The sequence below is a fragment of the Peromyscus eremicus genome, chromosome 23 (genome assembly GCF_949786415.1).
Source record: "Peromyscus eremicus chromosome 23, PerEre_H2_v1, whole genome shotgun sequence".
Lineage (NCBI taxonomy): Eukaryota > Metazoa > Chordata > Mammalia > Rodentia > Cricetidae > Peromyscus > Peromyscus eremicus.
The window spans coordinates 30,588,827-30,616,681 of record NC_081438.1 but is presented as its reverse complement, the minus strand read 5'-3'; the positions used below and the strand labels follow the sequence as shown (position 1 = coordinate 30,616,681).

Here is a 27,855-nt window from a genome sequence, read left to right as displayed (position 1 = left end):
GGGACTACTGGGATTGAGGAGACAAGTGGCACCCCAAAAATCAGAAAACAAAACAAAACAAACCCACAGTGGCAGGAGCCGTCTCCTCCGCAGAGGTCAGGGTAGGAACCCCCTTTTATTTCCCCTTGTTTCCTTTCTTCAGCCTCGGTGAGTGAAAAGTCACAGATGGGGGCACGCACGCACACGACGGTCAGGACTCCCAAGACAGCACAAGTTCACAGCCACATCCGGGCAGTGCCCGCCTCTCATGCTATATACATTCACCTTGTGGCCAGCTCACGGCCAGGGGGCAGCATTTGTGCTTCTGAGAGGCCCCAGGGCACACCCAGGCACCCAGGCAGGGGTGCCCCATGCCTCCCTCTGAACCTGAGGCCAGGAACACACCCAGGGTGGCTGCAGTTGGGCCTCCATGGCCCTGTAGGTTCCCGGCACCAGACCAGTTGGAGGCAAAGGCAGGGTCCCCTCCACTGAGGTTCTGTCATGCTCAGGAGCTACAGACGCCCAGACTTGGACCCCTAGGCCCAGTGAGTCCTCTGCCGACTCCTTTTGGTCCCAGACACCAGCACAAAGGAAGGGGTTGTTGGTTGAGAAGGAAGGGAATGTGGAACCTCTCCCCTCTGGGGAGAGCTGAAGCCCGGGGTTCTGGGGTCTGTAGCTGCCAGGTTGCTCTAGGAGGGCCACAGGTCTGTAAACCACCTCCCACCACAGGGCCCCAGTCTTGGCTACCTGCACAAGCTGCTCCACAGCCCTGTAGCTGCCCATCCCACAGGCCAGAGCTCACACTGGCTGGCTGGGCCAGGGTAGAGGCTCCAGGTCCTGATTGGGGAGCTGATTCGGCCCCTCACAGCAGGAAGCACAGCAAACATCACACACTAAAGCCAAAAGCACCTTAGGAGAGCCGTGTTCCGGGGTAGGGACTGAGGCCGCGTGGACTACAGCCCAGGCCCCCAGACATGCTCCTCCTGGGGCAGCACCTGCCTAGGGAGGGGTCTCTAGGCCCTTTGAGTTGCCTGTGGGTCTGGCCCCCCCCGGCAGCACCCCACAAAGAAATGACCACTTTAGCCCTGGCTCCAGGCTAGACTTAGGGTCATGCTTGCTGGCTCAGGGGCAGCCAGGAGTGCCCGTGGCATCTGAGGTTAGTGGTTAGTCCCAACAGCGGCATTCTGAGGCTGGGGGCACATTCATAGCCATCTCAGGTCCAGCCCCCAAGGCTCCAGAGGGTACTGCCGCTTGTCCTGGGCAAGAATGAAACTGAGAAGGAAGGGAAGTGGGCAGTGTCCTGCTTCGCCTATGTCCCAGACTGCCCTGGAGATGACAAATGTGGTCAGTGCAGAACCCAAGGGGACGAAGCTGCCACTCTTCAGGACGAACGGGAAAGAGGGTTTGGCACCAAGAAGGCAGCCAGCACTGAGAGGCCAGCGAGTGACCTGGGCTCTGTGTGGCACCCGCTGTCCGGGGAGGGCTGGTGGGGTGCTGAAGGAGAGAATCATGTGGGTAGGAGGTGCAGGAAGAGCCCCACCCTGGAGGCAGCTCAGAACTGACAGGAAGGGCCAAGGAAGCCGGGTGGCTAAAAGGAGGCAGCCGCTGGATGTTGCAAAGACAAGAGTGTGTGAAGGGGCCACTCAGTGATGAGCAGGTGGGCACCAGGTGGGCACCAGGAGGTGGGCACCAGGCACGGGGGCTTCCACTGCCTACGAACGGAGAAAGGATCCTCAGAAGGGTCAGGGACCAGGACAATACCAGGAAAGGTTCGGTGCAGCTGGAGGTAAGGGAGCTCCCAGAGTGCAAGGGACAGCATGGAGAGCCACCTGTAGAAGGAACGTGGGGGCGGAAGCACCTGGCACAGAGCAGGGCTCAGAGAGCCCAAGAGGACAGAGGGACGGGGGAGATGGAGGCAGGCAGGGTCGGGTTGCTGGTGGCAGTGTCTGTCCAGGTGAGTGCCCAGAAGTCTCACTTCTCAGGCTGGCCCAGAGCTCATGCTGGGCACCTACATGCCTCCTGCAGGGTGGGTACAGTGGGGGGCTTCAGATGAGCCTAGGGCTGGCCCGGTGCGGCTTGCAGAGGGTCCGGCAGGGTGGAAGCAGCAGTGCTGGCATAGGAAGGGTGGGGCAATTGGCACGTGGGGGCAGATGGCTGGCCGGTGTGCAGTCTAGTGCCCGCTGCCGCTGGAGTCGGGGCGAGGCTGGCTTGTGGCGAGGTATTTGGCTCTCATGCTGGAGGTGTACTGGAGGAGAGAGGGAGGGAGGGAGCAGGGTCAGCTGGGCTCCTGCGCAGGGCTGAGCAGCCAGTAGCCTCTTTGAGGTGGTCCTTGGTAGGGTGAGCCACAGCCGACCCTCGGGGGGCAGAGTACAGCGGTGCAGTGCATGGCTGGCAGAGTAAGAGCTGCTGGCCCAGGGCCAGGACTGAGGACTGGGTACAGACGAGGGAAGTGGTGATACACTGAGTATGGAGGGTAGCCTCCACAACCCAGGCTGGGCCGCAGAGCAAGCCCCCTTTCCCAATTAAGTACATTCGGTCCCCTACTGTCTGAGCCACTTTCAGAGCCCCGGGTGACGCTGCCACCTCAAAGGCCCTAACTGCATCATCGCACACATCAATGACCTGAAGGCCACACAGACCCCCTCTCTACACCTCTGCTTCAGGGCTCCGCCCTGGGTCAAGACAAGGCCGCCCAGGGCAGGTCCACATGAAGCTAGGCCACAGGCTAGAGCTGGCGAGTCCACTGGAGTTAGGAAGCTGAAACCTCTTCCCCAGCCATTCAACTCCATCACCCCCAGGAAAGGGGGGTGCTTCCGGTTAGTGACTCCGCCCCACCCCTCGGATAGGGAAACTAAATTCTCCAGAATACGTGACTTGAGATGGAGGTGAACGGCTGGTTCTGCAGATGGCCTGCACATCTTGGCCACCCCAGCGTACCACAGGTGTAAAGGTTTGGGTAGTGCCTCTGTGTGTGTGTGTGTGTGTGTGTGTGTGTGTGTGTGTGTGTCTGCAGAGGGTGTGCCAATGCCAGGCAGTGTGCAGAGTCTGCATGCCTGTGGCGGCGACGAAGGTCACCGCTGCTCAGAAGGCCGGGCAGGCTGACCCCCACCCACCCTAGGGAGCACAGGCTGGCCTCACAGTCCCCAGATGAGAGGGGCAATGCTCCTGGGGTCCTGAGTGCTTTCCTGGAACATTCTAGGTTAAGGTCGCAAGCAGCGGCCATGGAGCAGGGGTGAGAGGAGCAGGGGCCCAGAGCCATGTCATTCCATGGACATGCAGCGGTGACAAGGGACAGGGGGTTGGGACGGGACAACTGGTGGGATGGGACGGAAGATGGCAGCCCAAGCAGGCATTGGGACGGGGGCAGAGGTTCACACCCATGTGAGCACACCTGTGTGTACCTGTGTGCATGGGCCAACATGCAGGACCGCATACCCAGGGACCCAGCTCTGCATCCAAGGTCAGATGCATATAGGGTCTGGGTGGGAGTGACAAGATAGGCTGGGCCACCTGCAGCTGATGACAGAGTCAAGCCTGGAACGGCGGTTCACTGTGACCCCACTGGGCTCAGGACCACTTCAGGGGCCTCTGGCCTCCCAAGAGTGGATGGAGGACAGTGGTGAGCACAGGGTACAAGGCATGGAGGAGGTACAGGCGGGCAGCCGTGCGGGATGGGGGGCTGGGCGGGTCAGTACCTGTCACTCTGAGGGTACAGCTACCACAGTGTTCGGGCGCTGTCCATGGGTTTAAATTGCCAGCCTGCATGGCTGCCAGAGTCCAGGGCAGCCAGGTAGCGCTAGGAAGGCCCAGGGTGAGAGGGATGCAGGAGAGAGAGAGAGAGGGGTGTCCTCAACGCCAGGCGTGGCCGGCCCCAAGTGGACCACAAGAGGGCCAAGGGTGAGGGCAGTTGAGTGTGACACCCCAGCCCAGCCCTGTGCTAGGGGACACTGTGGTGATGTGGCTGACACTGCAGGTGTTCCTAAAACAAGGCGGCCTTCAGTCTCTTAGATTCTGTCCTCACAGCCCAGCCCTCAGGGAAGCCTCAGGGGCTGCACCTTTCCAACAGCACCTTCGGTTTGGCACCAAATCCACCCTGATTCTTTTGTCTACGTCTCACTTCTGGGGCTTGGAAGGGACATCAGGCCTGGGCTAGAACAGCCTGGGGCTGAGACATTGATGGATGTTTAGGGAAAAGAAAGAAGGGAGGGAGGGAGGGAGGGAGGGAGGGAGGGAGGGAGGAAAGGAGGGAGGGACGGAGGGACGGACGGAAGAGAAAATAGAAAGAAGGAAAGAGAAGGGAGGAAAGAGATAGGAGGAAGGGATGGAGGGGTGCAGGGATGGAGGGAGGGATGCAGGGAGGGAGGGAGGGATGCAGGGATGGAAGGCAGGCAAGAATGGAGGGTGGGAGGGAGGGAGGGAAGGAAAGGGGGAGGGAACAAGACTCTAAAGATGGAGCAGCCTAGCCAAGGCTTGGAGAAGCCCAAGGGGAAGCTGGGAAGAGGGTACTGGGGCCCTGCTGGCCACCTGCTCATCTCAAGAAAGAACCAAGGGCTGACCTGCTAGGCAGCAGGACCCCAAGACTGCCCACGCTGACCCCCAGGTTTCTCAAGGGTGGCAAGAGCTGGAGGAGCCACCCAGCCCCACTAATTTAGACCCTGGTATTACAGGCCCACAGCTTCCTCAAGAGCCCAGGCAGCCTGTGAGAGTCAACACCAGGGTACCATGGCGGCAGATTGGCAAAGCCCTCAAGCCAGAGAGTCTCCCCACCCACCCTCCTGCCCTGAGACTTACTGAGGGCGGTGGGGACTCGCGCCCAATGAGGGGGGTGTTCTCACAGCGGGGATTCTGGAAATTGGCATTCTGGCTCCTGAGTGGAAGGGGAGAGAGAGCATGTGAATGGTCAGGGGCCATGTGGTCCTTCCTCTGGGGGAAAAGGCCCTTCTTGTTGTTTTACTTAGTTTTAGATAGGGTCTCATGTAGCCCAGGCCGGTCTCGAACTTGCTATGTAGCCAAGGATAATCTTGAAGCCCTGATCCTCCTGCCTCTACCAAGTGAGTGATGGGATTGCAGGTGTGACCACTTTAGAGCCAGACAGGTTCCATGCCTGGCCAGCTCTGCCAGTGCTAACTTTACAGCGTCAAGCTCAGGACAGTCCTCAATGCATACTGGCCTCCCCAGAAGTCACAGTCCACTTCCCACCGGAACTGCCTACCACAAAGGCACACCCCCTCCACCCGGCCATGTGGCCACCCCAGGGCTCTTGACGGGGTTCACCTGGTCACAGGGGACACTTAGTGCCAGGCCATTCCACCTGGGGCCCTGGCTGCTCAGCCTCGATGAGCGTGCCCTCCCCCACAGCACCTCCCTGCGGATGTACAGGCCCTGTACCCTCCCTCCCCTATGACAGCCCTGACAGTCTGCAGGCCCCCCCAGCTGTGTGCACTGTCCTCGGCCCTGGTTCTGCCTGTCCCCAGCACCCACAACTCACATGTACTCAGTGACCGGGGCATTGCTGACGGTGTGGGCGGCGGCTGGGATGCTGGCCTCACTGCCGTAGCTGCTACCGCAGCTGTACAAACTGGGCATGTGCACTCGGTAAAGGCTGTCGTGCGCCTGCCGTGGCCCTGGAGCAGCCTCTTCTTCTCCATCCTCATCTGGGCCTCTGCAGGGAGGGATAGCGCATAGGCTCAGCATCCTTAGTCTGGGGCGCTGGTGTGTGGCAGGGCTACGGGCTGGTCCGCTTTGCCCTCTGAGATGCATCTTCCCCTGGCCTAGGGAGCTCTCTCTTGCCTTTGTGGGGCTTGTTCTCAACTCTGGATGGCCTGAGGCAACCTGCCCCGCTCCCCTCTGGCTTCCCAGCCTCTATTCCCTGTTACTGGCTGGGGGCCAGACCTCTGTTGTTCTGCAGCAGCCCTGTGCTTTCCTATTCCACATGGAATACAAGGCGAGGCCACTGGGTGGGAAGCACTCAGAGGTGGGACTGAGTGAGCTTCTGGTGTGACCACAGCTGAGCCTCAGCAGGACCCTCACACATAAGCTTTCACCTGGCCCAAATATGTGTCCTTTAAAATGAGAATTATTAGCTGGGCATGGTGGTGTATACTTGAAAAACCAAAAGCCAAAACAGAGAGAGAGAGAGAGAGAGAGAGAGAGAGAGAGAGAGAGAGAGAGAGAGAGAGAGAGAGAATTATTTTTTATTTTTATTTTTTGTTTCTTCGAGACAGGGTTTTTCTGTGTATCCCTGGCTGTCCTGAAACTCACTCTGTAGACCAGGCTGGCCTCTAACTTACAGAGTTCCATCTGCCTCTGCCACCCAAATTCTGGGATTAAAGGCATGCACCACCATGCCTAGCTTTCCTAAAAAAATTAATTATTTATTGATTCTATGTGCATGGGTGTTTGGCCTACATGTATGTCTGTGTGAGGGTGTCAGGTCCCCTGGAACTGGAATTACAGACAGTTGTGAGCCACCATGTGGGTGCTGGGAATTGCCCAAGGTCCTCTGGAAGAGCAGCCAGTGCTCTTAACTGCTGAGCCATCTCTCCAGCTCCAATTTTTATGTTTAATTGTATATACTTATGTGGGGAGGGGGTTTGTGCACATGAGTGCAGGTACCTGTGGAGACCAGAAGAGGGCACTGATGCCCTGGAGCTGGAGTTCAGACAACGGTTAGCTGCCCAGCATGTGTGCTGGGAACTAAACCCGGGTCCTATGGGAGAGCAGTGTGCACTGTTCACCTGATCCGCCACCCCGGCTCCACAACGTGTGTCCTCTTACAGCTCGCTTTTACAACAAGAGCAGTGTGGTGACCTGTTCAGTCACACGGTGGGCAGTCAGGACCCGGACACAAACATGAAGCTGCAGGGCTCGACGCTCCTCTCCTACAGTTTCCGTGTTTGTCACCATGGCCGTCACCACCACCATGACACTGTTGTCATAACCATCACTACCAACTACCATCACCACCGTTGCTCACGACCGCCACCGTCACTGTGCAGAGTCACCACCACCACCACGATCACAGCCACCACTATCCTCACGGTCACCGTGATTTCTACCCTTGTCCCCACATCTCCATCAACACCAGAATCATCACTGTCACCGTTATCATACCGCCATCGCCACCATGACTTCTACGATCACCACCATCAGTCATTCCCACCATCATCACCACCATTCCCACCAAAATCACCACCACTGTCAGTCACCGTTATAATCATCTCCACCACCATCAGGCTGTTATCAACACCGTGACCAGCACCACCGTCACAACTGCCCCCATGACCACCGTTACCGCCACCATCTTCAGAATCCTTACCGCCATGATCACCATCTCCATCACCACCTCTTTACCACGAGCAGCAGCATCACTACCATCACGACCTCTATCACCGCGGTGCCCAGCGCCACCTCAAACATCATCCCCACCGCCAATCATCCACCTCATCATCCTCACCACCATCACCACCCTCTTTTTGTTTGTTTGTTTTGAGGCAAAGTCTCTCTTTGTAGTCCTGGCTGTCCTGGATCTAACTCTCTATGTAGACCAGGCTGGCCTCGAACTCACAGAGATCCACCTGCCTTCGCCTCCCAGGTGCTGGGATTAAAGGTGTGCGCCACCTCACCCAGCCATCATCGCCGTCTTATCATCACTATCTCCATCCCACTCAGAGGGAAAGGAGCAGAATAACAATAGCTGGACCACAAACAGCATCATGGCCCCAGTGGAAGGAGGTGATAAAGAGCTAAGAGATCAGTCAAGCGGAAGAAGCCTGACTCTGCATGTCTCTCCAATCTAGTTCTAGGCTGAGGAGACTGAGGCAGGAGCCATGAGGACATCTGACTTCAAAGATAAGGATATAAGGGCCCCATCTGGGTCCCCGGCAGGATGTGGACACCTGAACTTCCTCCTACAGAAGCCGAGTCTTCACCACCCACAGCTGTGCACATCTGTCCCTGGGACCACAGAAGACACATCCTGACGCAGTCATCAGGGTGTAGGGCACAAAGTCAACACAAGGGGGCGGGAGAGCCTGGCTCTGCCCCTTGCCTGCACTGGACAGCAATCTGTCACCGTCATTACCACAGGCTCACATAACAACAGGCAGCCCCAACATGCTTCGGAGGCCTGGAAAGCATTAAGAGGTGAGGAAGTGTATGCCTCTCACCTCTGGAGACAGGACCCGAGTGTCCAGATGGGTCAAGCTCCGGAACCCCAGGGAAAGCCTCACCTCTTCTGTTGCCAGGTATGTGGAACGCTGCAGACGATGGAGCTGAACATGAGGGCTGTGACGAAGGAAAAGAGCGCCAGGTAGATGAGGCCCTCGACACCATCGTAGCAGAAGCCTGTCAGCGCCTGCACGTAGTCCTGAGCGGGAAGAACGGGGCACAAAACCACGGACAGGGAGAGAAGCAGTGAGATCAACTTGCCAGGCCGCACTGGACGTTCCCACATGAGTCAGCACAGAAGACCTGCCATCAACCCAGGGACCATGAATCTCTTCCTGGGGGCTCCCCTCTGCCCTGAACCCAGCTGCCCAGTGGCCTCACCAGGTGCAAGCTGCGGCAGTCCACCAGGGCGGTGAGGTGCTGGAGATTCACCTCTGTGCCGTTTAGCACCTCCTGGACTCGGAGCAAGGGATCCTGGGGTGGAGAGTCACATACCACTTGATGTTAGCATGGCTGGGAAGACCCAAATGAGCCACGGAGCCCCCAGCTTCCTTCTGTATCACAACTAGTCACAGAGAGCACCCCCTGAACCCCGTCTCCATGCAGCCATAAGGGTCTTCAGAAAAAATGGCAAGCCTAGGTTCTGTGCCTTGGAAACACGGGGACCAGAGAACCCACAGATATCTGTCCAGTGTGGTCGCTACTCAGATAGATTGAATTTAAATTAATTTGTTGTCAAGAGTCTTGCTAGGTGCTGTAAGCTGGCTTCAAACTCACAATCCTCCTGCCTCAGTCTCTTCAGGGCTGAGGTGCACACTACCACACCTGGCTAGATTTCCTTCACTGTCATGGGAGAAATTGACTCACTATGGGTCACTGACTCGGCCTTGTTCCGCTCTTAAAAACCGTACTTTAGGGGGCGGAAGGAATGGGTCAGCAGTTAACAGCACTGGCTGCTCTTTGGACCCGGACTCTTCAACACCTACACAGTGGCTCACAATTGTCTTTGACCCTAGTTCCAAGGGAATCTGATGCCCTTCTCTGGCCTGCAAGTACCAGACATAAACATGCAGGCAAAACACCCATGCACATAAAATGAAATTAAACATAAATTTTACAAAAGCCAGATTTTCAGCTGGTTATGGTAGGCAAGCCTGCAAACCCAGCACTCCAGAAGAATTGCTGTATAGCAAGAGCCTTTTTTTTTTTTTTTTTTGGTTTTTCGAGACAGAGTTTCTCTGTGTAGCTTTGCGCCTCTCCTGGAACTCACTTGGTAGCCCAGGCTGGCCTCGAACTCACAGAGATCCGCCTGGCTCTGCCTCCCGAGTGCTGGGATTAAAGGCGTGCGCCACCACCGCCCGGCACGCCTTTTTTTTTTTTTTTTAAGACAGAGTTTCACCAAGTAGCCCTGGCTATCCTTGAATTCGCAAACACCCACCTGATCCTGCCTTTTGAATGCTGGGACTAAAGGAATGTGTCACCTCACCTGGCTGTAAAACATGCAAGGATCACCTATGATCTGGGGGTTTGTATCAGGAAAACATTACCTAGGGTCGAGTTGTGTCCCCAAATCGTGGGCTAAAGGCCCAACCCAAAGCCCTCCCTAGAAAGTCAGTTTGGAGACAGACCTTTTCTTTTTTCCTTTTTTTTTTTTTTTTTGGTTTTTCGAGACAGGGTTTCTCTGTGTAGCTTTGCGCCTTTCCTGGAACTCGCTCCGTAGACCAAGCTGGCCTCAAACTCACAGAGATCTGCCTGCCTCTGCCTCCCGAGTGCTGGGAATAAAGGCATGCGCCACCACCGCCCGGCCTTTTTTCATTTCTTTTTACAGTGCAGGGATGGAATTCAGGGCCTTGCATGTGCCTGACAAGTACCTGATCACTAAGCCAGCCCTTGGGCCTTAATCTAGAGACACACAGCCTCATTGTAGCCCAGGCTGGACTCTCACTCCTTATGTAGCTGAGGATGACCCTAAACTCCTGATCCTCCAGCCTCTACTTCCCTAGTGTTGAGAGTCAGGTATGTTCCACGATACCCAGCCAGGCCTTGCATTTTTGAGACAGGATTTGGCCATGTAGCCCAGGTTAACCTAGAATTCAAGATCTTGCCTCAGCCTCTTGAGTCCTGTGATTACAGGAATGTCACTATGCCAAGCTTGTATTCTTGTATTACCTTTTAGTATTAAGAACAAAAACATAGCCGGGTGGTGGTGGCGCACACCTTTATTCCCAGCACTCGAGAGGCAGAGCCAGGCGGATCTCTGTGAGTTTGAGGCCAGCCTGGGCTACCAAGTGAGTTCCAGGAAAGGTGCAAAACCCTGTCTCGAAAAACCAAAAAAAAAAAAAACAAAAACAAAAACAAAACATTTTACTTGGTATGCGTGGTGTGTGGTGTGGTGCATGTGTGCATGCGTGCGTGTGTAAACATGCCACAGTAAGCACACGGAGGTCAGAGGACTACTTGTCAGAGTCACTTCCTTCCTCCCACCATGTGGGTCTCAGGGATTGAACTCAGGTTGTCAGGATTGGCGGTGGAGACCTCTACATGCTGAGCCATCTCACCAGCCTCCCAAATAGTTTATAAACCTGAGAAAAATGCCCAGGGAAGGAGTGGGGAGTGAAGGGAGGGACGCGAGAAGACTCGGAGTAGAAAGGGAACAATCAAGACCCTCAGGTTTCCATCAGTCAGGTCCGCCCTTGCCCACAGCCCCTCACCTTGGCGGCTGGGTGCTCCCTTGGGACACTCCTTAGCAGCTCGGCCACGACATCCTGCATTTCCACCAGAGCCTTGTGGCTGCCCGACAGTTTCTGCTCCACAGAGAAGAGTAGAATCCAGCAGCTGCCAGCTGCTCTCCCACCCCAGCCCTCCCAACACAGGCAGCCTGCAAGGCCCCAAGCGGGCCAGTTACGCCTGACTCCACCCTGTAGGCTACAGAACACCCCTTCCCCCTGAAGGTGCCCATACAGGGGACGATACACACTCCTGAGGTGGTACCAAAATCCTGCACCCACTCCAGAGAGCAAAGTAAAGCATCCTCAATGGAGATGTGCCACCAGGATGCAAAGGATGCTCTCACCCCACGGGGTGTAATGAGTAGTGGGTACAGGGTATAGCTAGCCAAGGTTGCCAAATTTCAAATGCCACCACTGGGACCCATGAACAGGTGGCATTTTACAGAGGTGTCCCCAGGGCTCCTCCCATACCTGTTCACATTTGCCAGTCAGCTAGCCTCTGTCCTGCAGGGCTACATAGAGAACAAAAGGCATCCCAAGGATCCACATTAAATAGGCCACCACAAGGATGGGGCAACAGATTAGCATCCTCTGAACTGGGTTTGCACAGAGCCTAAGGGGCCAGCAGCTTCAGATATTTGGGCTTGCAGGCTAAGCCCATGGCCCTTTCAGCCTCTCCCCGTACCCTGTGTCCCTGGCATTGGCCACCCAGAACCAGCCTGGCTCTCACCTGCTGGAAGGGGTTGGTGGCACGGGGCGAGCAAGCCAAGTAGTATTGCAAAATGTCTGTGAAAAGAGGGAAGGGGGCTGAGGGCAGGTCCTATCTATGTCTGCATGCAAGTACATGCATTCACATTGTCCTCAAGAGTGCCTGCCTGTGTCTGGGTATCTACATGCACCAATGCTTGCAAACAATGCATGCATGTTGTATCCATGTGCTTGCACATATTTGCATGTATATGCATTCACACACGTGCATGTTGGTTTGTGCATGTGTGTGAGACTGAACAGTAACCTCCAGGGAGACTGTGGCTGAGCCAAGATCCTGTCCTCAGAGCGGGGCCCCGGAAGTGTGCAGGACACTCAGGGGTGGGTCTTCCTGCTCTGAAGCAGTGACAGAGGGTAGAGTGGGGTCTCTATGCCAGCACCCACACTCAGCCTTGGATTCTGTGTCCCCTTTGGTGTCTGGGAGTACAGGGGCTGTAGGACCAGGGACACGGCTCCTCATTTTCTTCCTGTATCCAGCATGTCAGGAAGTCCTGCTGGTCCCACCTTGAGGGAACACCCCACCCACTTCCACCTGCTCAAGCCTCCATTGCCTCTACTGTCAGGGGCCTGTGGCTCTCCACAGCTTCCTTCTTCCTCAGCCCTTCGTGTCAGCCAGCAGCCTCGGGAAGCTTTTGTTTATAGTTTTGAGATAGTTTCACCCAGGCTGGCCTGGAACTCAAGCTCCTACTACTCCAGCCTCCCGAGTACAAGGATTCCTGGTGTGTGCTGTGCCCAAGCCCAGGAAACCCTTACAAGGATTATCACGTGTCTTGGGACTCTCTTCTCCACTACAAGAAAGCCCACACCCCCCACTGAGGCCCAGCCTCCTGGCTTCCCGCCCTCTGTTCCCAATTAGCTGCCTCACAAACCCAGCTGGGGCTTCTGCCTTGGGCATCCACTAGATACGCAGGCCCCTGTGCAGGTGACTCTCCCCCTGGCTCTCCACCAGGAAGCAGCCTGGGACACCAGCTTCCTGGTCTGTACCATGTCTCCCTGAGGTCAAAGGCTTGTAAGGGCAGGGAGGCCTCAGCCTTGTCCACCTTGCTGCCCTAGATCATTCTAGTCGCACACAGGGCCCCAGACTCACCCCCACTCAGTACTGAGTGCTCTTCCACCATCTTGGTCACAAAGGTGTCAGGGTCCACGCAGAAGTCGCTGGAGCCCTGAAATGGGTGAGGCAAGAAAGGGCAGGTGACCAAGCTGGGCCTCAGAAGCAAGCCATGACCACCCAGAGTTCTCAGGGAGATTTTGACCCTCACCCCCAGGGGCTGCCCTTAGTTCAGGGAAGCAGAGTGGAATACAGGGAGCATGGATCTGTGTGATCGGGGCAAGACAAGATGGGACAGAAGTGAAGCTTTCTCCTCCCAACCAAAGCCCATCAGATGGGGATTCTCGGTCCCCCTGGCACTCACCACAGACACGGCCAGCTCCAAGCCCAATGCACCCCAGCTGATGACCAGGGCCAAGACACCCAGCAAGCAGACCCTTGGGGCAAAGAAGGCCCGTCAGCCTGGGGCATGCCACACACACAGCTGCAGTACAAAATGCCAGGCCCCCAGGACCTGAACCTGGGGGGGTCTGACCCACACAGGACAGTACGTCTTCCTGTGACCTGGTCTCAGAGCCACTCAAGGCCCAGAACCTGCACAAATGCTCTTCCTGACTGGGATGAGACTCACCCAGTAAGTGCACAGCTGGGGACAAGTGGCAGCCATCTTGGCCAGGGTAGAAGACCCTGTGGCACCCTAGGTCTCATTCAACCTGTTTACATGAGACCTTGATCATATCGAGCCCTCCAGCTAGGCCAATGCCACCCACTGTATCCTATGCATGGCTGGCTCTTCCCTCCCTCAGGCCTGCTCCAGCCACACAGGCCTCCCTGCTCTTCCGCACACCACCTAGCTGCAGGCCCGCACATCAACCTGCACACCTTTCCCCAGTGTCCACAAATCTCTAACTCTTGCGGCTCCTTGGGGGCATCACGCACACTGAAGAGCGCCCTGTCTCTGGCTCTGCTTTGCATTTAAGCATCGTCATCTGACACTTGGCTTCTCCATGTTTATCTTTTCATCCTTATGAGGTCACTGGCAGGGGCTGGAGGGTTATGAGACTCAACAGTGCCAGGCAGGACAGTGGCATCACCTGGCAGCCACCCCACTGGCAAGCTGACATCTTTCTGTCTTTCAGAGGAGATGGCAAGTTTGGCACCGAAGGGCCAATTGTTCAAGGTGGCTGACATGGTAAGCAGCCGAGCTGGGCTGGAACCCAGCCAGGTTGCCAGGTGTCCCCGACCACTTTGGGACTCGGCCGGGTGACTGTAAGTGACTATAAACAGGCAAGTGGCTCAGGACACTGGTCACAGCGGTGTAACATCTCAGGGAGGAAGGCTGCCCTTAGGAGACGCTCATGGCCAGAGCCTCGTGGGTGTCACGGACGGGGAGAGGGCTATGCTATCCCATCCCACCACCCCATCCCTCTATCCATGGGCCCACAGGGGCCCACCTTCCCCTCTGACTCACCCAACCAAGATACCCTTGGAGCTGCGGATGAGGCCCACCAGCACGAGGAGGCAGATGATAACGTCAAGTAACAGCAGGCCCAGGTACCCCAGCCACCTGTGGACACACACAGGCGTGGGCCAGTCATGGAGAAGGGCCGGGGAAAAAACAGCCTGGGACTTTTGTCTTTTGGGGCAGGGTCCCGCCATTTAGCCCAGGCTAGCCTGGTGCTCTCAGCCTCCGCAGTGCTGTGATTACAGTTATGTACCATCAAGCCTGACTCGATGTCAGTTCTTCAAAAAGACAGTGCCTCCTCCTCCCACAGGGATTCCTGCTATGGCTGGCAACCTATAAGGCCTCAGGCATGAGGTATGAAGTGGTCCCAGGAGGGTGATGCTCTACCCAGGTGGGGTGGACCCTGGGGGGAAGGGTCCACCCCACCCTGGCTCACCTGTACCAGTCATAGAGGTCCACCTGTTCAGCCAGCACCTCCAGTGATACGCCGGGGTTCCTCCAAAAGGGGATGGCGGCAGTGTAGCCCAACAGTGTCCCCAGCAGGCTCTGCAGCCGCTGCACAGCCCTCAGTGACTCCTGTCGCCCGGCCAGCTGCCGCTCCAGGCTCTGTAGGTTGGGTTCTGCTGTGCGGTTCAGGGCCGCAGCCGTGTCCCACACCTGCCGGAGGAACAATAGGAACTGGAGCCAGGTGCAGAGCTGTTACCTGCACTACCATATCATCCCACATGCACACAGAAGGTTCTAGAGCAGACAGGACACTCCCCAGCCAGCCACTCACACGGTCCTGGACTCCTGCCACTGTGCGGTTGGCATGTCGGAGCGAGTAGGTGAATCGATGAACTCCATCGCTGGTCTCCCCGTTGCCGTAGAATCCCACTGCGATGCCCGCGCTGGGGGAGGCAGAGCCATTGGATGCAGAGCGTGCAGCCAAGCCTTCCAACCGGCCCAGTCCTGGCTCTGACGACCCCCAGTCTCCTTGCCCCTACCCCATACTCTCTATAACCTACCCTCTTAATGGCCCCACCCGGTCCTCCTCTCCTGGCCCCGCCCAGATGTCCTCACCCCATCATCTAGTCTCCCTAACCACACCCCCAAGTCACCCCGCCCCCAGTCTTCTGACCCCACCCCTTTCTCCACACAGGGCCCTCCAGCCCCTCCCTTCTGAACAGTCACAGGCCCGGTCCCGCCCTCTCCGGCTCACCTGCAGACCAACGTGGCTATGATGACGCACCAGGCGGTGCAGCAGCAGTCCGCTTCCAGGTGTTCATCGGTCTTCCGCCGCCGGCAGCACAGCCAGAAGGAATAGAAGAGCAGGAAAAGGAGGTCTAGGGCCAGGCAGGCCAGGGCGGCGGCCCCCAGCAGCAGCAGCGCCTGAGAGCGGGCGGGTAGACAGAAGGGCGCTCGCTGGAGGGTGTGGGGCTAGGGCACAGTCCCATGGCAGCCCCTCCTCCCAATGGCTCTGCATCTTTTAGTTTGCCTGGCCATGCGCTGTCCCCAGTAAAGAAACTTCAGAAGCCAGGTGTCGGGGCGGCACATTGCTGCAGCGGGAGAGCTGCTGTGAGTTGGCGTCCAGCCTGAGCTATACAGTGAGTTCAAAGCTATGGAAATACATGGCAGAACTCTATTTCAAATAACAAAAAAAAGCTGGGGCTGCAGAGATGGCTCAGGGGCTAAGAGCACCGGCTTCTCTTCCATGGGAGCAGGGTTCAATAACCAGGACCCACATGGCAGCTCACAACTGTCTCACTATCAAAAGGGGATCTGATGCCCTCTTCTGGCCGCTGAGGGTATGAGGCATACATGTAGTGCACAGACATACATGAAGACAAACCGCCCATGCATATAAAATAAAAATAAATCTTATTTTAAAAACAACAACATGTGATTTTGAGGCCAGCCTAGTCTATAGAGTGATTTCCAGGACAGCCAGGCTACACAGAGAAACTCTGTCTCGAAAAACAAACAAACAAACAAACAAGAAGCTTGGTTCTCGAGACGGCTCAACAGAGAAAGGCGCCTGCTACCAAGGCAGACACCCTGAGTTCAACCCCAGGACCCTCATGGTGGAAGGACAGCCTTCTGACTCCTGCAGCGCACTGTGGAGTATGTCCCCACCCCTATGTGCCAGAGAAGTAGAGAAAGGACAGGCCAGTAACTATGTGCTCTCTTAGTGGCCACGTGACGGGAAATGTGGTCTCAGCTCACTTCCTGTGCAGGGTACAGAAGCAGGGTGTTGTTGTTCAGCATCAGTTAGTTACCGGCCAACGGGGCAGCGGAAAGATGCTGGATAGTTACTTTCTGATCCTATCCAGGCTGTCCTCAGGCTCCCTGACTCTTGAGCTTCTCCTGGCCCCATCCCAAGTCAGGGAGGGATTTCTGACGGTCCTGGGACAAGTGTGCCCTCCGTGGGGCCAATGCCTGAGAATCTATGCAGGCAGAACTACCCTTTGCCCAGCACTCCCCTTGGGACCACAGGCTGCTCCATCAACAGCCCTGGCACCCAGTGGGCCACTTCCCAGGAGACAGTTGCCAGGCAGCAAAAGGATGGCGCTCCCTGCCCTCCCAGAAGCCAGCTGGCTCCCACACCTGGAGGCAGGCCTCTGTACTTTCCATCTGGCCATGAAGGTGCTGCCTGCACGTCCAGTTACCGAGGGCCAAGAACTAGATTTCTGTGATCCAAAGCCATGATGCTACCCTGGAGGCTGATGGGCCATTGGAGACTGGGCCTCTGCTTGTGGCACAGTGCAAAAAAACCCTCAGGGAAAGGCCAGAGCTCTACCATGGTGCCACACCCCATCCCCCACCAGCTTCACCTCGTCCCCCTGTCCTGGAGCAGTCTGAGCACTGCAAGGCACTGGATGTAGGCATCTTGCTATTTTTGCAGTGTATGGTGCAGGCCCACCATCCCTGCACAGTGGGGAACAGGTGCAGTGGGGGTGAGCCCTAGTTCTTACAGTAGAAAGGCCTCCAAAGCCCAGGAGGGCTGACCCAGGAGTACAGAGGGAGAGGGACGGGCGCATGCCAGCTTGCAGCAGGCAATGCGGACAGAACCTAGGACCCACTTATAGGTCACAGGTCAGCCACAGGGTCCTCACATATACAGACAGGGCCTGTAGCCCAGTACTAGGCCCTACACATAGTGGCCCTGGAGCACACTTGAGCTACAACATCCTCTGGCTGCCCTCTGGATCTGTTGTCACCTGCTCACATCTAGGAACGGACCAAAGGTGCTCACCCACCATAGGTCCCCTCATCACAAGTCAGAGGCAATGGACTACACCAGCCTGTGAGAGCAACTGACCACTTTCTCCCCGGGGGCCAAAGATACCTGTACTTCCATGAACAGGGCCACCCTAGTGCTCGCCCCATGTCAACCAGTCCCATTTTGGCCCATACATCTCGAATGTACATCTTCTCACTGGAGAGGAGCTAGGGATGGATCCCAGACACATGGCAGGCACCAGCCTTTGGCTCTGCAGCCAGGGCAGGTCTGCACTCCCAGTGTTCCTTGGCTGGTGCTGGGAACACCAGCATTTGTTAGACGAGAAAACAGGGTTTATAAGGTAAGTTCCATGACAGGATTTGTGGTGGGGGTGGCAATTCTGTTTACAAATGGCACCACTGTGTTGCAGAAGGCTGACGCTTACTTTACAAAATGCCACAAGATGCTAGGGACATACAGGGACCCAGCTGACAACAGCCTTTGCGCAGTGAGGTGATCTTGGCGCTAAGCTTACCAAAGGGAAGGAGAGGGGCCATGGAAAGATGAACACTGGCCTGCTGTCAAGTCTGAAGACCTGGGTTCGATTCTCGAGAGCCACATGGTGGAAGGAGAGAACTAACTCCTACAAGTTGTCCTCTGACCTCCACACGCACACCATGGTATGTAGCATGGATGCACACACACACACACACACACACACACACATACACACACACACACACACACACACACACACACACACACACGCACATACATAAAGAAGAAGAAAAAAAAAAAGACCGACAGGGATGTTAGGCGATCTGCAGCGAAGACCAGCCAGGGTCAGTGTGTGAAATGGAGTCAGTGGAGTCCCTGGGGAAATACACAAACTGATGGGAATAAAAGCTTTGAGTTCCACCTTTGTGGAGAGCCCCTAGAAAAATCCACATGTCCTCAGAGGGGTGTGGGGAAGCCACAGAACTGAGGGTGACAGCCAGGGAAAGCACACACCCTTGTCCACATTCACACATTCGGGTCTATGTTCACACGCCTGCTCACGGTTGCAACTACACATACAAGTACCAACTGGTGTGGCCTCGTGAGTCCCAGGGCGTCTATGCTCTTATGGGTGGTGGGGCACACCTTTAATCCCAGCACTGGGGAGGCAGAGGCAGTCGGATCTCTGTGAGTTTGAGGCCAGCCTGGGCTACAGAGTGAGTTCCAGGTCAGTTGGGGGGCAGGGGTGGTGATTAGCCTTAAGAAACCTCATGGCCACCCAAAAACTGGTACCCTGGGGCTCAAAGAAAGGGAGTCACCCAAAAGTCCCCAAACTAGTGAAGCCCTATAGGTAGTGACAGTCACAGCAGGTGCTTAGCATTCTCAACTCCTTACTCTCAAGGCAGCCAAGGGTCCATACCTGTCTGTCTGTGTACTCCACCATTCCATTCTGGTCTGGCCTTCTCTAGGAAGCCCCTTCTGAACACGTTTCTACCCTCTGTGCCTTGGGGTCTGCTTGCACGTGTCAAGGGGTGGCTGGAAGGTGGGGCCAAGCTCATGGATGGGACAGGAATGATGCTAAAATCTCTACTCCAAGCTAAGGAGAGACTATCCTCCAATGGACCCAGGACCTGTGCTCAGAGAATGTGTTTAACCACAGCAGGGATAAACTGAGATCTCCCTCCCCCAAATTCCAAGAGGCCGGGATCTTCCTGGCAGGCTCTATTCCTCCCGGATGGAGCCAACTGTAATGAATGCTGAGGCCAGGGGTAGTCAGTAGAATCTGTACTAGCCCCAGGAATGGAAGGGATAGTGCCCTTTGGTTTACACTGAGGGAAGGCGTGTCAGCATAGACACCCTGAGGCCCTGTGGGACAGCCACACTGAGACAGCATGACCTCTTCCCAGTCTCTGAGGCCAGATCCCCAGAGGACGTGCTTCCGTGGGGGCACTAGGCCAATGTACTCAATGGCAGGGCAGCCACCACTGCCCACAGGCCATTGAGGATGATAATGGGAATTGCCACTCAGCATCTAGGCTCTGACCACATGGAATTTTCCGTCTGTGGTAAAAGTGATCTAGAGGATCAGTTGGGCGAGGCAGGCACCCATCCCTGTCCTACTGGCCACAGTGTGGGCTACAGGAGCCAGGCAGGGATAGCACCCTCTCCAGCTCCCAGTGGCTTCTTATTGTGACTCTCCCAGCTCCCCAGGACGTTACTATCTGTGATAGAGTGTTAATACCACACTACATATGTACCTCTCACACATGCAAAAGGCCAGAAGCAAACCTCCAGAGGCTCGGGGCCCACCAGTGTAGAAGCATCTGGGTAGTTGTCTAGAGGGAGCACATGGCCACCAGTAATATCTACTTTTCTGGATAGAGATGAGCTACCAGGGTCCTGTCTGCCTGGAGTAGGAAGGAGTCACCACTGCGTCACACCTGTGTGCCCTGAGGAGGGATAAATCACCAGAGAGTGGACCCAAGATAGTCTGAGGATGCAGGCCTAGAGTGCATTCTTTCTGGGCCACCAGAGGCTCTAAAGACTCCCAACAGCACAGTTCCAGTGGCCATGGGAATCAGGAAGTAGAAGTGGGTCATATAGACTGCCACTGTGGGGTCATAGGTTCCCGGCTGGGCACCCAGGAGAGCCAGGACTCCAAGATGGCTGGCTCTGTGATCTAGAACCCAGGAAGGCTTCAGGGAGCAGAAAGAAATCCAGGACGCAGGAACATGGACAGGATGGATAAGAGAAGGCAGGGAAGTGAGGACCCCCCTCCCCGCCCTGCACAGAAAGCTTCTAACGGCAATCCTGCATCTGCCAGAGGAGACAAAGTATGGGGGAGGGGGTGTCCAGGGGGCTGGCTGCTCAGGCTAAGACTCCACACGTGCCTTGGGCCAGAATGAGGAAAAGGGAGGGCCCACCAGGCTGAGCCCATGCCTGGGGATCACGAGGGACATACAACAAGCTGAGCATGCACAGAGCTGGCTCAGCATGTATGAGCCACAGGCCTGGCTCCCCGAGTCTGAGGCCTGAGGGTCCCCAGACCACTGAGTGGGAACCCATCTGTGCCTCCAGACATGTAGTGCTGGCCAGGAAGCCCACTCTCACCCCCACAGGGGGGATCTGGGGTCCTCCACCCACTGTCCTGGATGGGCTGCCAGGGTGCTGAGTTGGCTGCAGGACCATGGACGCCCCCACCCCCAACACACTGGGCTGAGGAACCAGGGATGCCGGCCAGAAATTAAAAACAGATTTTCCACCAGGCCAGGCTTGGGTTTCACAAATTCCATGACAGTGAGTTCGTGGCAGGGCCTAGAGAGAGTGCAGTTGATGGCTGCTAAGCAGGAGCCGGGGGAAGGGGAGGGCAGGGGCCCAACACTCTATCTCTGTCCCTCCACCCTGAGGCCTGGAGGCACCCACAGCTGGGCAGTCATACACTAGCGTCCCTTAGGCCTCATTCTAGAGGTATCCAGTCAGATATGCTGACAGGCCCCTCCTCGAACCTCATCTCAGGGAACCCTCTGGAAAGTGTCTCCGTGACTCCATTTTCAGCAGGACAAGTGGCTCCCAGCCCTGTGACAGTTCCCACCAGAGCTTCTCGGTTCTGGGCTGCAGCAGCCACCAACCCAGACCAACACCAGAAACCACTAAGGGACATGTGCACCCCAGCTTGACAGGGCTGTAGAAGGGACTTCAAGTCCAGTATGGTCTGGCCTTTATGGTCACATGTCCAATCCCTTGGTGACCACATGAGGTACTTCCCATATCCCTGACCCCAAGGCTCTGGCAAGGTTCCTCTTTTAGGTCGGAGCAGAACTGCCTGTGGGTGAGGGGTGTATGTAGGTGGCAGAACTCACAACTGCTCCAAAGCTGGGTCCACAGGGAGAGGCCAGGAGCCCCAATCCATGTGTCCAGCCCAAGGGCCTTCTGCCTAGGGTTGACCAAAGTGTCCAGCTCCAAGACGACTAGGAGAAGGGGCTCCCCTAGAAAACAGTTGCAGGGATGAACAATATAAGCCAGGCAGTTGCGTTCTAGGGTCAGGGCAACAGAGCGCACAGCTCTCCAGAGCATGGCCAAGAGCTCCAGGTAGTGGCCAGATGAACTGGCATGGGCCCTGGTAACAGGGCGCCACATCCAGTGATGAGGCGAGGTCCCCGACAGAGAGGGGAGAGGAAAGGGACAGGCTGGCCGACAGTGACACCACAAGACGAGTCTCGCAGGAAGCCCGAGGGAGGCAGGCATCCTTGAAGAAAGCTCAGAATGGCCTTGGGGATGTCTGACCCTAACCTCTCCACTCGGGAGCTTTTGGGTTTGATTTTTGTGCTTGTTTAGAGACAGGTTGGCCTCCAACTCCCTATGGAGGTTACAGGTGTGCACTACTACCCTGGTTGATGCGGTGCTGAACTTTGTACCAACTCATGGTATTCCTGCCTCAGTCTCCCAAGTGCTAGGATCATAGGCTATAGGCATGCACACCACACCTGGATGGCAGAAGCCTTTTCCCCCCCTCCAAGATAGGGTTTCTCTGTGTAGCCTTGGCTGCCCCAGAACTCACTTTGTAGACCAGATTGGCCTTGATCTCACAGAGATCTGCCTGCCTCTGCCACCACCACCAAACTACAGAAACCTCCCTTCATGGGACTTCTGCAGAGCCCAGGACTACATGACCAGAGAGATCCATAGTCTCATGGCCCTGGGGGCTGACCAAGTGGCACAGCATTTTCGAGGTCCAGGCAGTGAGGCCCGAGCACCCATCCCCAGGAGAGTGGATGTTACAGTCCAGAGTCGGTCTCACCATCTTCTGGCTATACTGATTCAGACTTGGTCCATAATTCTCCCCTGGGACTCAGTATTGGTCATAATGCACAAACATGCCCAGCCAACTGGGCCTGGTAGGGACTTGGCTGCCTCCCCCAGTACCATCAGCTCCCACTGAGGGAGTGCTCTAGAAGCCTCCATCCAGCTCTAGACCAGGAAGGGGTGGGGAGGGTGGTAGTGGTAGAAGGATTCTGCATTTGGCCTTCTTCTCTGACTTGCAACTTCAGAATTCCGGCCAGCACTATGAAATGCTGGGGAAGCACCCAGAAGCACGTGAGTTTGGGCATGTCTAAAGCACACAGTATCTAAACTTAGGCAGGCAACAAAGGCTGGAGGCGTAGCTCAGTTGGTAGAACACTTGCCTAGAATGCATGAAGCCCTGGGTTCTATCTACAGCACCACACAAACCGGGGGTACTGATGCCGTGGAGACAAGGTCATCCTTAACATACTGGGTTCAAGGCTAGCCCTTCTGTGAGATGGCTCAGTGGGTACCGCATGCCTGAACAATGACTTGAGTTCAGATATCCAGAACCAATATTAAGTTGAATGCGGTAGTGTGCGTCTGAAATCCTGGCACTCCTGTGTATGGTGAGATGGGAGGCAGGGACAAGAGAATCCCCAGAAGCTTGCCGGCCACTAGCTGGCACATGTAGTGGCAAACAAGAGACCCTACCTCAAACAAGGTGCAAGGCGAGGGCTGACATCCAAGGTTGTCCTCTGACCTTCACATGCTCACCATGGCACATACCTGCCTGCATTCACATACGGGAATGCACACACACACTGAACATGCACAACTACATATCATACACATACACATCGCACACACATACACAATTCAAAAACAAAGCAAGGCAAAGCTCGGGGTGTGGTTCAGGGGCAGACCGCTTGCCTAGCATGCAGGAGGCCCTGGGTTGGATCTCCAGCACTGAGGAGGGGGTGTGGGGTGTGGAAGGAAAGGAAGGAAGGAAAGAGGACACGAAAGTGACATGGCGGTATGCAATACCACTCTGGCTTCAAGTGGCGTCATCCCCAAAACGCACGCGCATGGACAGACTCCAGCTGGGTGGCTCCTTTGTCTTTGCATGGTCACCGCCCCCCCATACACACCCGAATGTCCCACAGACGTGCGCTGCCTGTGTAAGCTGGAAGCGGGCGATAAGGCTGCCTTTTCAGACAGAGCTCATTTCCTGAGTAGTCGGCAGGATGACAATGAAACCAGCCCTGCCCAGAGGACACAGCCGAGCTGCCAACCTGCCTGCCATGGCGCTGACCTTGTACACCGAGGGGCCCAGCTCTTAGGAGCCCTGCAAGCTCTGGGGGCAGACGCCTGGTCCCGAGGGCTATTCAACTGAAGCCTAGATAGTGGCCCGTGACACAGGACACCTATCACCTCCTAGGCAGCAAATTCCCCTGGGCCACGCAGGCGGAGGGTATACCTGCACTTCTCTACCTCACACCTTTGCCTGCTTCGCTCCCATTACTTAAGACCCTTTCTCAAACTTGACTACACCACCCAGGTCTCTCCTTCCCTTTTAGTTGATGTTGCTGCGGCTCGAACCCAGAGCCCTGCACATGCTAGGCAAGTGTTCTACCACTGAGTGGCATTCCCTACCCCCATCCCCTTTTTTAAAAGATAAGATCCGCTAAATCGCTGGTTTTGAACTCGTTCTGCAGGCCAGGGTAGCCTTGAACTTTCCTCCCGGCCAGTAGCTAGGGGGACAGGTCTGTATCGCCATGGCTGGCTTCCCTTAAGTCTTATCAGCCATCTGAGCCTTGGGACTGATGGGAAATGGTATCGCATGCTGGCTGAACAGCAGCCAAGTACTACCAACTACTTGAACAGCTAGTGCACTGCTGGCCAACTGTTTACCAGGTGTACTGAGAGTCAGAGAGAAAGTTGGTGAGTCCCGCCGGGCGGTGGTGGCGCACACCTTTAATCCCAGCACTCGGGAGGCAGAGGCAGGCAGATCTCTGTGAGTTTGAGGCCAGCCTGGGCTACAAAGTGAGTTCGAGGCCAAGCTCCAAAGCTATACAGAGAAACCGTGTCTCGAAAAATAAAAAAAAATAAAAAAAAAAAGTAAGTTGGTGAGTCCTAAGCCTTGGCAGGCAGTTTCCATGGTAGGCTAGGTAATAACTGCTTCAGGAGGCCTTCCTAGACCACCACGCCTTGCATGCAGCCCCTGCTCTTGACTCCATCACTAGCCATAACACTTCTCCATCAGCAAACAGCTCCTGGCCTGCCTTGAACTGGAAGAGACAGTGACCAGACATAGAGACTAGAAGCCAAGAGCATGAATTTGACCCCGTACCTGAGGAAGCAGGGTCATGCTGGGTCATGAGGGCTGACAGAGGAAAAGACAGATATTTCCCTCACATCAGGATGAGGCCAGCAGGCTGTACCCAAATGTCAACTCCCAAGCTTAGTAAGGGACTGCAGGCAGCCAGGACCAGACCAGATGAAAATCAAGACTTCAGTCAGGACAAGCTGGTTGCCGGCCATATCAGGCCCCAAAGCCTCTGGGTCTCATGTTGTCTGCTGCTAGGACTTCAGTTCCTCCCTGCGAGGTGAATGCACCTGCCCACATAGATGGTTCTAAAATCTAAGTACCCCAATGAGGCAATGGGGTAGGGGAGCTGGGGCATGCTGGGGATGGCCTAGTCCCAGAAGAGCCCAGTAAGCAGCTCTTGGGGACAGCCTAGTGAGAAACCAGTACAGAACTGGACAAGACTGGAGGAGCCCTTCTGTCATGAAGATGCCATCAGCACCCATAAAACCCAACCAGGCGCCTGACTCCTGGTGGTTCTTCCACTCGGTGCTATTACCGGCTTCTAAGAGGGGAATACATCATGGTCCGAGACCCTCAGTCTCCACACTACAGGGTGTGAACTCGCACCCATGGCCTGCCGAAGCTCTGGAGACAAGGTGGCAGCAGGCTCTCAGACACCCTTGGGACAGCCAGTCCACCCCTGATGTGAGCTCCAGGAGGTATGGTAAATGGTCTGAGGGAAGACTCTGTCCCCCGGTACTCCCTGAATGAGGCTAAGCCTTAGTCTGTACAATACAGACAGCTGCACAGCCCCATGTCAAAGGAGGCGAGTACAGTCAGCTACACACAGGCCTTGACTGGAGTCTAATTGTGGGTTCCACCAGGTTCCACCAGACAGTGGGCCATGGGCATAGAAGACAGCAAAGGACAAGCCTGGTACCCCATGCTGGGAGACATAGACGCTTTCTTGCCTAGTGGAGCACAGTTCAGGGCAGAGTTGGACTGCCGAGAGGGTACTCTAGGTCAAGATGGGGAGAGGTCACTAAACACAGTGGGACAGGACAGCCACCCCCACACGCACGTATATACAACCCCACCCACAGAGTTAGCAATACCTCACCGGAGAAGACGTGACGGAACCTGTGAGAAACCATTACCCACCCACCTAGAAAGGGAGCTCCTGCCTTCCTCCCGACAGGTGACCCTGCAGAACCACCACAGTCAGCTCCAGTTCCAAGACGAAGGGATGAAGCCTGGGGGGTGAGCAGGTGCCTAAAGCACCAGCTCAGATAAGAGGGCAGGGGCACAAGGCACATCCACAGCCCCACTCGAGGAGCGGAGGCGGCGGGGGATGGAGCCAGGCTGGGTTCCACACCGTGAATTATTCAGTGGCTAATTCTGCTCCTGGGAGAGGAGGCAGGAGGGAGGGTGAGTCAGAGGCCTCCCACAGCGGAGCCCAGAGCAGCAGAGTAGCAAAAGCAGGCCGGACTGGGCTCAGCGACGGTCCCAGACCTGAGGCCCCACGGAGCAGAGGGCCTGGGCCACTGCCTTCAGATTCCCAAGGGCTGCAGACCCCGAGCCCTCACCCTCTTCCTGTCACGACTGTGCCTGAAAAGCAATAGCAAGTTCAAGTCTGCAGCAGAAGCAGGCGGCAGCCCACTGACCACAGGAAATGCTGCCAGGCTGCCCCAGGTGCCAGTGGACCATCAGAACTGACTGATCAGGCAAATCCTAGGTAGGTAACTTTCCAAGAATAGCTCCAGGAAGGCTGGTGGCAACACTGTCACACAGTAAGAGAAGCACATGTGTTCCCCCACCCCACCCCCACCCAGGGCTGGGCTGGTCTTCCCCAAAAATCCCCAGGTGGGCTCAGGTCTCCCTTCCCTTTGCTGCCACAGGGCTCAGGCTTGGTCCAAACCCTTGTTCTCTCTTTAATCTCAGAAACGCCATCAGCTGCTGGAGCTGGGGTCAGGTAGGTACAGAGTGGGAGCAGGGACAACCCTGTGCTCTCACTGTGAACTTCTCAACAGGATGAGGGTGGCTGCAGAGAGACAGAGATGTGACACAGCCCCAGAAGCCCTTGATTCGCAGGCTGCTGTCCAGGGACACCTGGACAGAAACTCTGAGGTGCTCGGGTGACCAGGTGCCTGGCCACTCCGTATCTGGAATCTGGAGTGGGAAGGAAAAGCCCACAGCCTGGTCCCCCTGCTCTGAACTCAAATGACAGTGGTTCAGTAGTGGGGGTGGTGCTGGGACTTGGCAAGATGCCAGGCTTAGGGCTTCGCAGGGAGAGGGTTGCCAAGTGCCCCATGGCCCCCAGCCCAGACTGAGGCCCACTTCACCCCACTTCAGCCAGGCTTCATTTCCCATCCTGGGTTGAAAGGCTGCTGGCACCCTGGTTTCCCACAACCACACGACACCCTGTGTACATCCCACAGCCTGACCATGAAGCAAGGGGTCATTAGCAGCCACAGAGGGCTGGCCATGGCCCAGGCTACTCACCCACCAGCAGCCTGGCAGTGGGATTCCCTAGCTGGGGGAAGAGGGCGAGGAATCCCCTCCTGCCTGAACCCTGGGTTCCAGACTCAGCTAGCGGGTCTCTGCTGGGGAGCAGCTGATCGCCCAAAGGATGGATACGGGCCTGGCAGGAACCCATAGGATCAGGGAGGGAGGCAGCTCCACCAATCCAGATAGGAGGCCCTGGTGACACGGAGGGACTCAACACCTTCTAAGGGGGGATCGACGTTAATCCCTGGAGAGGTATCAATGGACCAAAGGAAAGGGCCAAGACCCCGCATGAGGATGGGGAAGCTCCAGCCCCTCGGGAGGGGCCATGACCCAGGGCCCCTAGTCCCGCACCCGGGGGCGCGCGTCACCTGCTGGTAGTCGGTGTCCTCGGGCCGGAACTGGCTGCTGGTGGCCTCCCACCGCAGGTCGAAGTGCGGCAGCCGGTGCAGGAGGCTCACCCACCAGGGCGCCGCGTAGCTGACCCCGGCCATGGCGGGCAGCCGTGGGCTCTGCGCCGGGCTTCTCTCGCTGCCCGGTGCACGGGGCTCAGGGACCCGCCGACCCCTGCTCAGCTGCCCGCATTGTGCCTGCTATCTTGGGCCCCGGCCCGGCCCGGCTCGGCCCGGCTCGGCCCGGCTCGGCTCCGCTCGGCTCCGCTCGGCCACCCGCGCCCGCCGCCTCTTTGTTCGCCGCCGCTGCCGCCTCCCCCTCCGCGCCCCCGCCCGCTCGCCCTCAGGCCCCACCCCCACACCGCCATAGGCTCGCCGCCCACAAGCCCCACCCTAGCCGTCCTCAGACCCCGCCCACACACCGCCATTGGCCGGCAGCCAGAAGGCCCCGCCCATACAAACGCAGTCCCTGCCCCCGGGCTGTCATTGGCCTATCTCCCGTAGGCCC

At 56.6% G+C, this 27,855-nt stretch overlaps 1 protein-coding gene across 1 annotated transcript; it reads right to left on the bottom strand.

Moving 5' to 3' along the window:
• Positions 1–86: 86 nt before the first annotated feature.
• On the bottom strand, positions 87–27,637 carry Ttyh3 (tweety family member 3). Its single transcript, XM_059249104.1, has 14 exons — positions 27,327–27,637; positions 15,360–15,529; positions 14,937–15,048; positions 14,595–14,815; positions 14,165–14,260; positions 13,058–13,130; positions 12,733–12,808; positions 11,608–11,663; positions 10,860–10,952; positions 8,530–8,622; positions 8,211–8,347; positions 5,468–5,641; positions 4,771–4,846; positions 87–2,224 (listed from the first exon to the last, which is right to left on the bottom strand). Exons 1-14 carry the CDS (start codon positions 27,447–27,449, stop codon positions 2,150–2,152), a joined length of 1,575 nt encoding a protein of 524 aa, XP_059105087.1. The 5' UTR covers positions 27,450–27,637; the 3' UTR covers positions 87–2,149.
• Between the last annotated feature and the right edge of the window lie 218 nt (positions 27,638–27,855).